We start from the raw sequence: 16,663 nt of genomic DNA, 5'->3' as shown, positions 1-16,663 counted from the left end.
TACACCACACCTGCATACGATTAATTGCCTTATTCCGATCGATAACCCACCCTCGTCACCGAGGCGGGGTCTGGTTATCATAACGACTTGCATTATCATAATTACACCCACTCGCATAATTAATACGATTACCTCTTGAATTGGCATAATTAAATGTGCATAATTACATAATTAACATATTTCCGGATAATTACACATTTGGCCAAATTTCATTTAATTATTATTATTTTCACTGAATATTCATAACCCACATATACAACATAATAATTTCACCCACGCACGCATACAACATAACAAATTTTGATAACCAACATATACAACATAGTGAAAGGGGTTTGGCTAGTAATAGGGATAGTGATGGGGTTGGGATAGTAACAGGGGTAGCCATAGGGGTAGTGGTAGTGGTGTGGGTCGTGATCGGGCTTGGGATAGTGGTAGGGGTAGTGATAGAAGTTGGGGTAGTGATGGGGTCGTGATAGGGGTAGTGATAGGGGTTGGGGTAGTGATAGGGGTTGGGGTAGTGATTGGGTATGATGGGGGTTGGGGTAGTGATATGATTTGGGGTAGTGGTAGGGGTAGTGATAGATGTTTTTGTAGTGGTAGTGATAGGGTTTGGCGTAGTGATAGCGATAGGGGTTGGCATAGTAATAGGGGTAAAGGTAGCGATAGGAGTTCTGGTCGTAGTATGGGTTCCAGTATTGGTATGGGTAGTGGTAGGGATAGTTATAGGGGTTTGCATAGTGGTAGGGGTAGTGATACGGGTTAGGGTAGTGCTAGTGGTTTGGGTAGACATAGGGGTTGCAGTACGCCTGGTCATAGCTGGATGGCATTGCCAGGGAGTAGCAGTGGCAGCAGGATGGGCTTGGGGAGACGAGATGGGGGTTGTTCCAAGGAACGGAAGTTGCAGGTTGTGGTTGTTAGAGTGATGAAGATGTTTGCTCTTTGTGCTGCAGTGGAGGAGTCGGTTCCAGCAGTGGAGGGGGAGTGAGAGGGGAGCAGGGATGAGGGAGCGAGGAGGCTGGACGCAGCGAGGAACAGTAGAGACTGGGAACATAGAGGATGGGAATGGGAGTGGTTAGAGTAGTGAGAGAAGCAGGATGAGGTGTGGATCAAGACCATAGAGGGGTTGATAGATGGCTTCACTAGAGCCTTCTCTGAGCATCATCCCGGCCATGCTGAGGGTTTCCATTCGCTGAGCTTCAACCACGTGTCTATTTGGAACCACTATCACTGATTGCTTGTGTTGCAGTCGAAATATTTGTATTATTTTATTATTTCCCTTCTACGTGACTTTACCGAAAGAACCAAGAATATGTTTAACTTCTTTCGCACCATATGCAGCCACGCTGCCTTTTGTATTTAGTTCTTGTCCTTCTCCCACTCCAATTAGCACGGTGTGAAAGAAGTTCAACATGCATCATTATTATTCTCTAAATCCTAAGGCCTTTTTATTCATCCAGGTATACGCTGATAAATATAACGGCACATTTTTGGGCATTTGACCGATTGGTCTAAATGAGTCGTAACCTTGTGACACTCAAACTAGATTTGAAGCTTTCGTGACTGCAGGAATAACTCGTTAGTTCTTTCGGTAAAGTCACGTAGAAAATAAAATTAAATAATAGAATACGACGTTTCGATTGCAACACGAGCAACCGTCATCAGATAAGAATGAATTAGAAAACCAAACATAGTCAACTTATAAATATAATGCAATACAACACAGTCGGCTAACACAACAATCAACACCCCACCTGGTTGATTACGTTCTTCCAAAGATTGCTAAATCTGAGAGAGAGGCAAAACACAGACACGGAGACGCATAGACAGACACACATGCAGAGAGAAACACACACCTCCTGTGAAGGTGTCCTGGCTTAGTTGAGAAGTTATGATTTAAAAATAAACTATTTATAATTTACCAGGTAAGGCCCGCTGAGCTATGTAGTTTCTTTTTTCAGAAGCAACCATGGCGATCACAAATGATGGCTCAACGAAAGTGGCTTATCACGTGGAAATTTATAGCAGCCAACTTTAAAATGTTAACTACCTCACCTGGTATACAGGAGGTCGTGGGTTCGATCCCGACCCTTGTGCCTGCTGTATATTTGGAGTTTGTGTCTCTTTCCCGTGGCCATGAGGATTTGTCTCTTGGTCGTCCGGTTTTTTCCCCGATTTAACATTTCACGATAAGCCCCTTCATTTTTGGGCCAGGTCCGTTCTGAAAAAGAGCTATATAGCTCAGTTGGCCCTACTTGGTAACAAAAAAAGCTTAGTTTTACGAGATAGAGATGCAAATTGGCATGAATGAAACTACATTAAAGGTATTTATTATTATATGCCACTTGCCACGTATGTTAGCCATGGAAGGCAATTGAACTCAACACAAAGGTATGAACCACTGTGCCACTGCCTGTATAAACGTTTATGTGCGTGTACATATTGCGAATATGGGAGTGTGTGTGTGGCGTCTTCTGTTTGTGAATTCAAATTCAGAAGAGTTGCTCAGCGGTTAGCGCTACGCTGAGCTCCAGAGCAGTTGGCTCGAGTTCAATTCCCACACCCGGCCAACAGCAGTGACGATTATTTAAACCGGTCATGGGCCTCCCCTAGGTTGACTGAGCCTCAAATGACTACCTAGTGCGATGTGTAAATATCAACTCTGGGAGACAAAAGGCGGTCGGGCATGGTGCTGGCCACCCACCCCTTCGTGTGCCATGCCGGCCTTAATAGGTGCTCGCTAACAGCACTTGCCTCAACAGTCTGTTAAGGCTATATGGGGGATTTTGTCTCATGTGTGTGGATGCGTGCCCATTAGATCCAGTTCCTTCAACAACCACAACTCCGACCACAACTCCAACCATAACTCCAACACCTGGAGGGCTGAATGCTGGAGCCATTGCTGGGGTCAGCATTGCTGCTGTGATTGTTGCTGCTGCTGCAATTGGTGTTTACTACCGCTGGATGTCAAGACGTGACAGACCACCAGAAGAAGTCGTCCAGTGAGTGAAATGGCGTTAACTCGCTTTAATGAACGTGCTTTCCATGAGGATTAGTGATAACGGACAATTTGCATTTTTTTAAATACATTTTGTTGCCCCCCACAAAACGAGCAAAAATGTTTCACATGGCGAGACCAATCGATTGATTGGCGTGTGTCTTGTGGTGGCAAGGTGTAGTGCTAAAACTTACATCTCAGATTTTAACACGGGCGGGAGTGGGGGAGGGAGTCGATGGGAAAACGACGATCACTTAACGAGTTTTTCGCCTAGCAGTTTTTTCACTCGTTACGCCCCGTACTGACTGCCACCTGCACTGTGATGGGCACGGTGAGTAGTGACACCGTGGCTCATAGTGGCCGTGACGGAGACCCCCGAGTCGGCACCACTGAGAGCCCAAGTCTTTCGTGTCTTCATCTTTCTCTCCTTGTTATCTCTGTCTCTTTTCTTAGGGCATTATTTTCTTACGTTTTTTCCTTCATCCCAATGTATGCATGTGTGTTGAACTTATTTCTTAATGTGCGTAGCCTACCGTGCTAACCGACGGTGCTGTCCGACCTCCGACGGTGCTAAAGAAGTTCAACGTACATACGTACATACATCCTGCTTCTCCGATCAGCCTCATATCCTGAGACCAACAATCTTATCAGATTTTTCACAGAGCAGTGCGACCCTTCATGCTAAAGAATGATGCTAGAGAACGCAAGGCTGCTGTGGTGGTGAGATGTTCACTACCTCGCCTGGTATGTAGGTCATGTGTTCGATCCCAACCCTGATGCCTGTTATATATTTTGAATTTGCGTCTCTCTCATCATCACGGTGGTCAGGATATGTTATTTCCCTCGCCTGCTGTACAGGAGGTCGTGAGTTTGATCCCTGACGATGCCTTCTGCTGTATATTTGGAGTCTGCGTGTCTTTCTCTGTCTCTTCCCGTGGTCAAGTTCATTTTTCTCCGGGCCCTCCGGTTTCCCCCCCACATTCATAATCAACGTGGTTTAGAGTATTTGGCAGCTCTACATTTCCACATAATGATAAGCCACTTCGTGGAGCTATCATTTGTGATGGCTGGGTGACGTCTGAAAAAGAGCTATATAGCTCAGTAGACCTTACCCGGTACAATACAAAATAATGTAGTTTTAACATCTATGTAAGCGGGTAGCACCATGGCCACAGATCCTATTAAGCGACCTTTGACCCGCACAGCAGAGATCGTTACTTGAGATTAAAATAAAATTATATCGGAATTTTTTTTTGCCAAATTAAGTGTAGAACCAAATTCAAAAACCGTGGTTTCTTGTGCAATCATTTGGTGGCCGGAGCTGAGACCATCAACTCGTGGCCGCTTTTGGCTGGCCATTGAACAAAGTTCACTTCATTGTGCGCTTTTGAATGATTTATACACTACACTACGATATAGGACACCACTATACACTACACTACTATACACTACACTATACACTACACTATACACTACTATACCCTACACTATGCACTTATTCTGGGATCCCTCGTAGTCGAGTATGATTTCCCTCCAGGTATTACTTGTCTGTGTTGTGAGGTGGACCTGGCTGGCCATGGGACCGGAGATGGCTGAATAGGCCAACCGTGACCTGCAGATCTTGGCACAGTGGGGGCACGGATGGTCCATCCTGGAGTTCCAACTTGTTGTCTCTGTCTCTGGTGTGTGTGCTTTGTGACGTGCTCTTTGCCTGGCTATCAACTCTCTTCGCTCAGCCTCAAAATGCTGAGTTCCATTGTTTATTTTGGCCCACCATGATGGTGTGTCAAGAGCATAGATTTCCGAGTTGTTTGGATCTATGTGGCATCGCTTGAGGTGCATCTTAAAGTTGTCACGTAAACACGTCCTTTGACCTCCACGGACACGTGATCCATCGCTGAGCTGGGAATAGAAGATTTGCTTAGGAAGCCTCGAGTCATTCATCCTCACAAGGTGACCTGCCCATCTGAGTTGATACTTCATCATGATGGCCTCTATGCTGGATGAGTTGGATCGCTCCAGGCCACTGATATTAGTTTGTCTTTCTTCCAAGGTGATGTTTATTATTTTCCTGAGACAGCGTTCATTATACATTTCGAGAAATGTTATGTGTTTACAATCGGTGGTCCAGGTTTCTGCGCCATTTAAGAGGGTTGAAATGATCACAGCATTATACACAGCCACTTTGGTCTTGGTGATAATGTGGTGGTCTTCAAAGACCCTGTTCTTATGATTCTCAAAGGCAATCAGATGTAAGACCTTGCTAGAGAGATGGCTGCCTAAGTATGGGAAACTGGGAACGTTCTCTAGTATTGCATTGTTGATAATGATTGTACGGGGTGGTAGGTGTCTTCCCGGAGTTTTTTAAAAAGGATATTTGTTTTGCTGGTGTTCAATGTTAGGCCCAACCTGCTGTAAGCATCTATAAATATGTTGACGATAACCTGAAATTCAGCTTCTGAGCATTCGCTGACTTGGGCATCGTCAGCATATTGAAATTCAATAACGAATGTGATGTTTTTGACTTGGCTCTGAAACGGTTGATCTTGAATATGTTCCTATCTATATGTGATATTTATGCCTCTGGGAAGTCTGTTCTCTATCAGATGAAGCATTCCCGCCAGGAAGATGGAGAAAATAGTTGGTACAATAATGCAGCCTTGCTTCACACCGGTCCTTACTTCGATTGGCTCTGAGGTTTCACCATCAGAGAGGATGACAGCCTTCATACCGTCATGCAACAGATGGAGGACGTTAACAATGTTGTTTGGTAGCCATATCTCAGAAGGATTCTCCATAGTGCTTCACGATTAACAGAATCGAAAGCTTTAGTCAAATCAAAGAAGGCCATGTACAATGGTAGTCTCTGCTCCTGGCACTTCTCTTGGAGTTGACGGGCTGAGAAGATCATGTCCGAGGTTCCCCTGCCAGGTCGAAAGCTACTCTGCGACTCAGCAAGGAGTTTTGCAGCAAGTGGTAGAAGTCTGTTTAGTAGGATTCATGCCAGTATTTTTCCAGCGGTGGCAAGAAGAGAGATTCCTCTGTAGTTGTCACAGTCTGACTTGTCACCTTTTTTGAAGACGTGACAATGATGGCATCTTTCAGTTCGTTTGGAAGGTCTTTATCATTCCAGATCCTGGCCATGAGGGAGTGCAGGTGTTCTAGTAGGCGTTGTCCTCCATGTTTGTAACTATGCACTACACTATACACACCACTACTATAAACTCCTTTAGAGTACACTACTATACATTACACTACGATATAGTACACTACTATGAAGTACATTACTGTACAGTACTATACACTACACTCATATACAGTACACTACCATACACTACACCATGCCCTACAATTTTGACTAGCTATTGCACAAAGAAGGTTAATGCATCGCACGCTTTTAGATGAGCTTCTGCGTCTGTCTGGAATGCTCTTCCTTCCGATATTAGCAAGCTACTGAGCTTTGCACTTTAAAATCATCTAGATTGAAAACGAATTTCTTTATAAATGCTTTTTGTGTTTAGTTTGTTGTCCTTCCCCCGTACACTTCTCATTAGCACGCATGGTTGTCTATACACGGTGCAAAATAACTTCAACATACATACGGTGACACAGGCTACATGTTGGTGAGGGTGAGGATGTGTGATGGACGCGCGTCCAATGCTTTCTCAACAGGGATCACGAACTGCAGCCAATGGCACCAGCTGAAGGAGGCGGCGCAGCTGAGAGAGAGGAAGAGAGAGGTACGAAGCAGGAGCCACACTCAGACTCACGCATTCACCTACACGGAGCAGTGCGCGGCTTCCTCGTGTGTCTGTGGTGTGTTTGTGCGGTGTGTCATAAACATCACCACTGGGGATTCCAAGGCGGCTGGGCGTGGTGATGGCCACCCACCGCTTAATGCCACCACTGAGATCCTAGGTTCTCATCCACGCCTCCTCTGCCTGTGATGTATACCAAGTTCTCAAATATGGTTTCTGCGGTGTGTTGAACCTCTTTCGCACCGTACTTAGCCAATTGCGCTAATCGGAGGTGCGAGGGAAGGACAAGAAACTAAACACAATACACAACTCCATTATATATACTACAGTACTATACACTACAGTATACATCACTATACACTACACTATGATACACTACACTATGTACATATGTATATTGAACTTCTTTCACAGCGTACTTAACTTTGCAATTGTGTATGCCGTGCAGGATCCTTACATCCCAACGTTGTTTCTCTGTGTGAAGCAGATCGAGTCCCGGGACAAAGAGAAAATGGACAATTGGCAGTGGGTGACATCGTTTTGAACGATGACGTTTCAGAAGCCTGAGCAGGCAGGCCTCAGGAGCTCATGATGAGAAAGCGGATTGAACAACGGCACTTATATAACTCACACGTCACTCCAAAGATAAATAGTAACAACCTTAGCCTCAATCCCTTTTTTGGAAATTTGCCTATTTTTTCTGAACCTCATCAATGCAATATGAAATGTGGTCATGTTGGGGAAATGGCTTTTCATTCCATCATGTCCTTTCTATGAGGTGGGCGGATAGTGTTCTCCATATTATGGATAGAAAACCATCATGTAAACTCAGATGCTCCTTGCAGAGACGGGTTCTTGTTAGCCATCGAAGAAGGTGGTCACTGCATCATACGCTTCAGATGCACTTTTAGCTCTAAATTTAAAAACTCTAAAAAATTGCTTTTTGTATTTAGTTTGTTATCCTTCCCCGGCATACTTCCAATTTACGTGGTTGGCTACGTATGGTGCAGAAATAAGTTCAATATTTATACTACGTTATGCATTACTATATACTACACTATACACTACCGTATACATTAAAATAGACTGCATTATACACCACTATACACTACACCACTATACACTATACCATTATACTAAATCGAAAACTGAAAAAAAAATTCTGGAAATGAATCGAGGAACCGTTCGACCAAGTCTCGAGGGGCATGAGTGAAGTCTGCCTTTGGAACATGGAGCCCACCAATCGACATCAGGGCTGGGTGCTGCTATAGGGCAACATACTGTGAAGCGTCATGTTCAGCTGCTCATAACGTTTGTCTTCCAACCGCTTCGACATCACTCAAACTGATTTTGACGCACCACCACCCCCCCCCGCATGATTTTCTGATCGGGGTTGTGAATTAGCACTACCGGTGTACCGCTAATACGTTCATTTGGAATGTTTACTTTTGCGATGCAAATCACTATTTCTTTAACCAGGTTGTGTGAACTCAAGAGACCAGGATGCGTCTCATTTGCTAGTGCACTCAAATACGCTACAAATACTAGTAGAAAACAATGATATACCATGCCTCGCAGGAGTAACGTCCTCCCCTTAAGTTTCCCGCGCAAACCCCACCCGTGTATACAATATTCAAAAGAAATGAATCTCATACCTGAATCGACCAAATGTGCTGTCAACTTCACGCCCCACTGACAAAATCCCTGCGCATATGGGATGAATTGCAGGTTTTGAATTATTTGTACTTCTGTAGTGATGCGAATCGGAGACAGTAATACTTGGAGACACTTCTTTATTAAACAAGCACCATCAGGATATATACACACCCTACATGGGTGCACACTTATAACTAAGACCTTCTATTGTCGGCGGCACTAGTTAGTTAGAACAGTTGGTAGGCTGTGTGACTAACAGCACCCCGGGATGGTGAAGACGCAAACGACGACAACGAGATGGTGACGATGACGATCTTAAACAACCGGGACGGGGATTCCACTTCCAGCAACAGCCCCGAGCTCATCTTCTTAGGTTTTTTTGGTAAAGTCACGTAGGTAAAACATCAAAATGAATGAAAATAAAATAAAATAAAATCGAAATTCACGACGTTTCGGAGGCAACACAAGTCTCCGTCATCAGGTGGGACCGTCACAGCCAGATTAGCTGCATCAAGTGCGGCAATGATTCAAGATGTAATCCCTTAAAAGCGAGTTGAGGGGGGGAGGAGAGGGAGGGGGGAGCTCATCAGACTATGGTAGCCAATGAATGGAACGTATCGGGAGGGAGGGGGGGGGGGCGAGGCCAAAAGGGTGGGCGACGGCGTGCAAGCGATTGTGCGCAAGCGGCTAATTACTGCACACGCCAACACAATGGAGCGATTATGCGCAAGCGGCCAACTGCCGCACACGCCAACACAATGGACAGAGAGGGGGAGGGAAGCTCTAATACACATGATAGACAAAAGAACGAAAATGCCCATGTTTATACCAATGCTGGCTGAACAATGAAGAGAGCACTGCTAAAAAACAACTGGGGATGTTAACACTCGGTAAAGTAAAGTAAAATAGTGCCTGTCAGATAAGATGGTCCAAAAAAATGTAATTAAGTCTTTTTTGCGTGGTTGATAACATCTTTCCAATGATTACTAAGTTTGTACCCATCATCACGGTTGAAATTATGTCTGTGTTTGTATATTTGTATGGCTTTGTGTACAAACCTTTGATGGTAGCCGGGAGGTTTGCAGAGAACCTTGGTCTCGGAGAAGACAATTTCATGAGAGCCCACCGAGTTGTAGCAATGATCGGCAACGGCAGAAGAATCAGTTCTGCCGTGTTTCAGATCTGACTTGTGCTCGCGGACACGATCAGAAACATGACGTTTCGTTTCTCCAATGTAGCAATCACCACAAATGCAACTCAATTTGTAGACTCCAGGATACTGTAAGTCAGGAACGACATCCTTCACAGATGGAATCAGATCACGGATTTTATGCACTGTACTGAATCGGACTTGGATCTTATGTTTGTTTAGAATTTTGGAGATCTTTTTGGTCACGCCAGCTATGTATGGTAACGTGATGGTTTTGGTCGGAGTTTCATGTGGCTGTTTCTGTGTGGTGGGAGAGACAGCTTGGCGGATAGTACGGCCTTGCTCCGCCCCGGCCACGCCCCCCTTCTGGAACCTACTAATGGGTTCCTGGGGCTTACCGATGGGCCCCTTCTGTGGCCTTTCCCCAAGATGCTCCCTCTCGTGTCTATCGTGGCCTGCTGACGCGAGTCCTGCCGTACACCGCAGTTACATCACATTATAGTTTTAATTTTACGGTTACAAGTTATATGTTTACGGAACTCCCTCATTCAACGTCTCACCTGCGCCGTGCCGAATCGATTCTAAAATCGGTGACGTAAACGCCTACTCGACCACACCGAATCGATCAGACTGAATCGAATCGATCAGTGATCGTGTTAATCTGAAGTCTCCATCATCACCTCAGCACTTTGTCAAAAATATGTTCAAAAGAAAATAAAGAGGTTCTCCTTATAATACTGAAGCGCGAAACTATGCACAATTTAACAAGTACATAACCACACAGGTTACACTAAAATTAAATGTATTTCTTGTAACATAGAAGCTCAGACAAATTACGTTCGAAAACCACTCGTACTAAAAGTTAGTTACAAAAACAACATTGATTTGGGGTGAATTATGTCATAATTGCGCAAGTATGTAATAATATATGTATCAAATATAAGGTAAGGACTTTTACTCCCGTGTGTGGATTTCCTCCAGGTGCTATATGAAAACTCAAAATTTATTAGTAATTACATGCGTTGGAGGCATTAACAAAGAATGCATTCGAATGACATGCATGTTTGTCCTAAAGATAACTTCATTGTTGTGGGGAATCTCATCTTTCAATATTATGTTTATTCATGGTCGGAAAAAAGTTACTATTTGGTCTGGGTCTCAACTGCTTCTACAACTATTTGACCTGACAATGAATCGAACGTCTACGTAGGATTTAGACATGCAAATGATGACCGGATATGCTGACACAAAGCATTGTGGTCCAGTCGATTCCAGTCTCTGCATGGTATCGCTGGGTGGGCGAATAATATAATCGGTGATGCCACTTTTCACATCACAACACTGTGATCTAATTAATAATATATGGTTTTGGGTTAAATCGCGTAAATATTTGTCGTTAAACCCGATCTAACCCAAAAACCTCTATTATACATGCAGTTTTGGTGATCTGTGCTTAACGCCTGACACTGTAAGCTGTGTGTAACGCTGGGTAGGCGACGTGGATTTTGATGCATTAAAAAAAAAATTCATGAAAGGCGTATTATTAAAATGTTTACTAATTCACAATAGAGGTTTTTTGGGTTATATCACGTGAATATATAAATGTGTCGTTAAAACCCACCACCACCCGACAGCCAACTAGTAAGGGTTGTCACGTAAATAGAACATGGCAATTCCCCACTCGTACAGCACACCGTTGTGTTGGAGAGCCAATTTTTTACACGATCTAACCCACAAACCTCTATTATGGATGATTTTTGGTCGCAAAAGCTTACGTGTGTAGTAACGCTTATGACTCGTTCACACCGGAGTTGGAGGCACACTTGTTTATTTAACACCACACGTTGTGACATACACACTGAGGGGGTATCGGCCCCCTCACCCGTCTATCTGAGGACACACCTCTAGGCTAACCCTAGCCTGCCTCTGAGTCCTCCTCTAATGGGCTAGGGGAGGCTATCTTGGCCCGACACTGGTCAGTCGGGCCCGGTACCCAGAGTCCAGACCAGCACTGGCTCTGGCTCTGGTACCACGCCACTGGCTCGAGCCTGCGCGGTCCTGATAAGGACGGCGTGCCAGGGGGAGACCAGGGCTCTATCTAGGACGTCTTCCGTCTCCTCTTCTTAGCTCACACAACACTCCCGAGCCCCCCGATACATTCCCCTTTTATACACCCCCCTCCCTGAGGGGTGGGGCCCCGGGGGATCGTAACGTCCGAAGCGCGGACGTCGTAGAGGGCACCTGCCCGTGCACTGACGTAGCCCCGCCCACTGTGCTTGTTTACCATAGGCTGCCATGCATAACGGGCTCTCTGTAACAGCCCTACATCACTCCCCCCCACATAGCATGCAGCCGTCCCGGCTGCCAACATACAAAATTTGACAATAAAGGTGCCTTCACCCCCTGACGTGTGCCTCACTATTTTTGAACCATAACAGGAACCAGAACAAGACACAACAACAAGATGAGAAACAACCCGTCGCACCCCCCCGAATAAATACGAATTCCGTAAAAAAAAACAGCTTATATACAACCAGCAGGGAACCCACCCCGCACACACAACAAACGGTGAACCCAACATATGTACATCCGAGGAGCGGGAAACACACCATCCACACAACAGCCAATAAACACAACAGCTATGTACACATTTTCCGGCCTCACAACAGTTTGCGCATTTTAGCGCGCGTCCTTGCAGCGGGCCCCTCACACGGGGTAACCCCGCGTGGCGGACCATCAGGTGGCGACTGTCCGTCTTGAGGTGAGCATTCCTCTGACTCCGCGTGACCCTCGGTATCCGCAGGAGGGGTGATCGGGCGTGAGCCCGTCACTCCTGATGCCCCTGAAGGTGGCACAGCCGGCAAGGCATTAGGTGAGAGCGACAGAGACGGACCCAGCAAGTCGGCCGACCCCCCACACGTTTGGCCACGCGCGTGTGAAGTGGGGTTGTGTACCGCAGCGAAGGGTTTTAATCTGGAGGGGTGCACGAACCATCGCCGCTTCCCCCACTTGATGCGCACGCACTGCGGACGTAACACCTCCACCACTTCCACAGGGCCCCGCCACGGCCGCACAAGTTTAGAGGAGGTTGCCAGTGGCACCTGGGGGCAGTGCAACCATGCCTTGTCCCCCGGCTTCCACTGCAGCATGTGCGCTCGACTCAATCTGAGGCGCTCATTTGCCTTCTGACGGAGGTCAGAGTTTTGCATTGCAGCATCCCGTGCCTCGGTCAATTTGTCCAGATTAAATTTAACGTGGTCAGCCAGATTAGTTTTTCCCTGCGGCACGGGGATCCGCAACTGGGCACGAACAGGCGGGTCTGGTTCTCGGCCGTACATGAGGTAAAAGGGAGAAAACCCCGTAGCCGCATGGGGTGCCATCCGGTACGCCGCCAAGACCCCCTGAATTTGTAGGTCCCAATCCGTTTGTGAGTCCGAAACTTGTTGTGATAACATGGACGAGATGGTGCGATGCAAACGTTCGACCATCCCGTCAGTTTGTGGGTGATATGGGGAGGTCCGAATTTTCTTTGTGCCCAGGAGATCGCAGACTTGTCTGAGTAGTTTACCGGAAAAATTTCTGCCCTGGTCGGTCAGCAGCCTCTCCGGAGCACCTTTGTCCAGGACATAACCCTGAACAAAGGCCTCCACGATGGCTGCTGCCGACTGGTTGGCCAAAGGCCAGGCCATAGGCCAGCGTGTAAAATACTCGACACCCGTCAACAAATATCTATTCCCTCTGGGGGTGGCGGGGAATGGTCCCAAAATGTCCAGAGCGACCAGCTCGTTTATCCTGGACACTTTGATCGATTGCAAGGGCGGGTTAGACTCCCGTGCCGGCGGTTTGCGTTGTGCACATTGAGGGCACGATCCCAACAAATCCCCCACATCCCTCGTCATGCCAGGCCAGTAAAAATCAAGTTGCAGCAAGGCGAGAGTCTTTTGGGTCCCCAGGTGTAGGAGGCGCTCATGAGCGGCCCATACCACCCTACCCCGCAACCCAGTAGGGACAACCAGCCGATGTCGACGTGACTTCCCGTCCCAATGCATTAGCAGACCTTGGCACATTTCCCATGCGTCGGAACCACCTCTTTTTCCCCCCGCCGCACCGCCAACGCGACGTCGCCACCCGAGGAGGGAGACATCCTCCATCTGGAGGCGCCCCCATTCAATGACGGGCAACCCCAACAGGGAATCTTTGCCCTGTTGTTCGATCGAATTAGGAACCATTGCATCGTCGTCGTTGGCGGCCGCCAAGACAGGTACCGATGTGTCCCCTGGAGGCCTGCAACGTCCAGACCCCAGGAGGCATGCACACTCGGAGGTGGTTGGCAAGCGTGACAGAGCGTCCGCGTTGGTGTGGCGAACGCCCTTACGGTATGTGGTTTGGAAATCGTAATCCTGGAGGACCTCCAACCATCGGGACAATTGTCCCGATGGCTGTTGGACCCTCAGGGCGTACTGCAGTGCCGCATGATCTGTGCGGACGGTGAAATGCCGACCGTACAGATATGGGCGATACTGTTGGACGAAATGGACAATTGCCAACAGTTCCCTACGGGTGACACAATACCGTTGCTCCGCTGGAGACAACACCCGACTGCCGTACGCAACCACATGTTCCACGCCGTCAACCACCTGGGAGAGCACGCCCCCAATACCCGTGTTGCTCGCATCGGTGTCGAGCAAGAACGGTTTTGAAAAATCAGGGTAAATCAGGGGAGGAGCGTTTACCAAAGCATCCCGAAGGGAGCAAAAAGCAGCCTCCTCCTCCTGACCCCAGCAAAACCGAACCCCTTTAGATGTTAAAGCATGTAGGGGTTTGGCGATAGTCGCAAAATTAGCGACGAAGCGTCTATAATACGACGCAAACCCAATAAAACTCCTAACCTCTCCCACTGAGGTGGGAGTCGGCCAGGAGCTTACACACTGCGTTTTGGCGGGATCGGTAGAAATACCTGAGCGCCCCACGATGTGCCCCAAATAACGCACCGACTCGCGTAACAAATGGCATTTTTGGGGCTTAAATTTCAAATTAGCAGCCCGCATCTTTAGGAAAACCGCCCGCAACCTCTGGAGATGTTCCTCAAAAGTTTTGCCAAAGACAATGACGTCATCCAAATAAATCAGGCACGACTCCCATTGCAATCCAGCCAAAACCAATTCCATCAACCGCTGGAAAGTTGCCGGCGCTGAGTGTAAGCCCATCGGCAACCGGTTGAATTGAAACAGGCCGTGCGGAGTACGGAAAGCAGTTTTAGGCTTTGAATCATCGTCCAGAGGAAGCTGCCAGAATCCCGAAAGTAAGTCCAATGTGGAGAAGAATCGCGCTCCCGCCAAGGCGTCAAGCGATTCGTCCATCCGTGGGAGCGGGTATGCGTCGGCAACCGTAATTTTATTAAGGCGCCGAAAGTCAACGCAAAACCGCAACGAACCGTCCTGCTTCTTAACCAGGACGATCGGCGCTCCCCAAGGGCTGTTGGAGGGAGAAATTATGTCGGCGGCTAGCATGTCATCAACAGCCGATTTGACATGGTCCTTTTCGGCGGGACTCAACCGAAAAGGATTTTGGCGTATTGGCGCGCTGTCACCCGTATCAATATGGTGACGCAGCAGATGAGTGCAGCCCAAATCGTATTTATCCCGACTGAAAACGTCGGAAAATTCCCTCAGTAGTGTCTTAAGACGTTGGCGCTCTAAATTTGACAGGTCCGTCGATCCCGCGCAAAGCGCCTCGAGCCACCCTTCATCGCTGTCTGAATGTGGTCGCGGTGCAGGGGCAGCGCCGACATGACTCGCGACGGGTTCCTCATAGGGCACCGGCGTTGCGTGAGCAAGCACGGTCCCCTGTGGGACCACCACCGTCTGCGAGCCCACATTGAGGACCGCGATGAAGGGTTCTCCATCCCCTCTCACTATGGTCTGGGCCGGGAGTAAATTAGGTCCACTGACCCCGGCCCTAGACGGTCCCAGCAAAACCCCTTGAGCCCCAATGCCCTTAGCGAAGGGCCGCCGAAGTCTCAAAGGAATTAACATTTGCGCCCCCGGAGGAACGCGCACCGTTCTATCTACGAACGCCGGCACCGTCGCGAACGCCGTCCGGCTCGTAGCGGGGGATGGCAAAAACGCCATGCGTCGGCCCGATGGGAGCTCAATGCATCCCTGGTCGATTAATATCCTAATCGGCATTTTGGCCAGGAAATCCGTCCCCAGCAGGCACGGAACCGCCAGCGAGGAGGAAACAAAAATCGGCCCAGATAATTTAATATCCCCGACACAAATTTGGGCTCGAATTTGTCCGATGATGCCAAGTGAACCCCCGTTAGCAGCAAAGAATGGCACATTAACAGGCATCAAAGGACGGCTCTGGGCAGGGAGAATGTTATAAATCAACTCCGAAATAATGGTCGCCGATGCTCCTGTATCGACCAAGATGCGAACCTCCACCCCATCGATGTGACCCACAACGGCCGACGACCCCGACGACGCGGCTACAACCCGATGGGCCAACACGGACCACTGGCTGGGTTCAATGTGAGTACCCAGAGCGGTGCGTGTTGGTGCCATGGTACGCGATATTGGCCCCCCCTTCGCTGCGGTGTTTAAGTGTGCGACGGGCGTGTGCGTGGGCCAAACGTGAGGGGTGCCGCGACTCGCCGGATTATGATGGTGGAGCTTGTGACGAGGGCCGGCGTCCCGTTGAGGTGTCGTCCCGCGCTGCCGAGGAGAGCGGCACCCCGAGGCGACGTGGCCCCGGATGCCGCAGTTGTAGCAGCGTGGAAGCGCTGGTGGCGACGATGGACGTTGTAGATGGCTTGAACCGGCCCGGTCCCCCCGCGCTCCCGCTCCGTGCTGCCGTCGATGGTTGATGGCGCAAACCTCTTCCGCCGGGAGGGTGGCCGCAGCGACGGCGCGCCCGCTCGCCGCCTTGCTGGCCTTCCGTCGTTGAGAGGACAGGTTTGCGTGGAGGAGACGGGCCGCTTGGAGGGAGCACATTTCTGCATCGTCCTGTGCGACAATGACGATGTCTAAGTCGTCCGCCAGCAAAAGTATCTTTTCTGTCACCATGGCGTCGATCCCCTCGTCGTCCATTCGTGGAAAG

At 48.3% G+C, this 16,663-nt stretch overlaps 1 protein-coding gene across 1 annotated transcript; it reads right to left on the bottom strand.

Moving 5' to 3' along the window:
• Positions 1–11,784: 11,784 nt before the first annotated feature.
• On the bottom strand, positions 11,785–16,565 carry LOC144953703 (uncharacterized). The gene is made up of 2 exons (XM_078884262.1): positions 16,219–16,565; positions 11,785–12,404 (listed from the first exon to the last, which is right to left on the bottom strand). The coding sequence occupies exons 1-2, from the start codon at positions 16,563–16,565 to the stop codon at positions 12,299–12,301; spliced, it is 453 nt and encodes a 150-aa protein (XP_078740388.1). The 3' UTR covers positions 11,785–12,298.
• Positions 16,566–16,663: the final 98 nt, after the last annotated feature.

The sequence above is a fragment of the Lampetra fluviatilis genome, chromosome 81, assembly GCF_964198595.1.
Source record: "Lampetra fluviatilis chromosome 81, kcLamFluv1.1, whole genome shotgun sequence".
NCBI lineage: Eukaryota > Metazoa > Chordata > Hyperoartia > Petromyzontiformes > Petromyzontidae > Lampetra > Lampetra fluviatilis.
The sequence above is the reverse complement of the archived record's forward strand: the minus strand, read 5'-3'. Positions and strand labels throughout refer to the sequence as shown.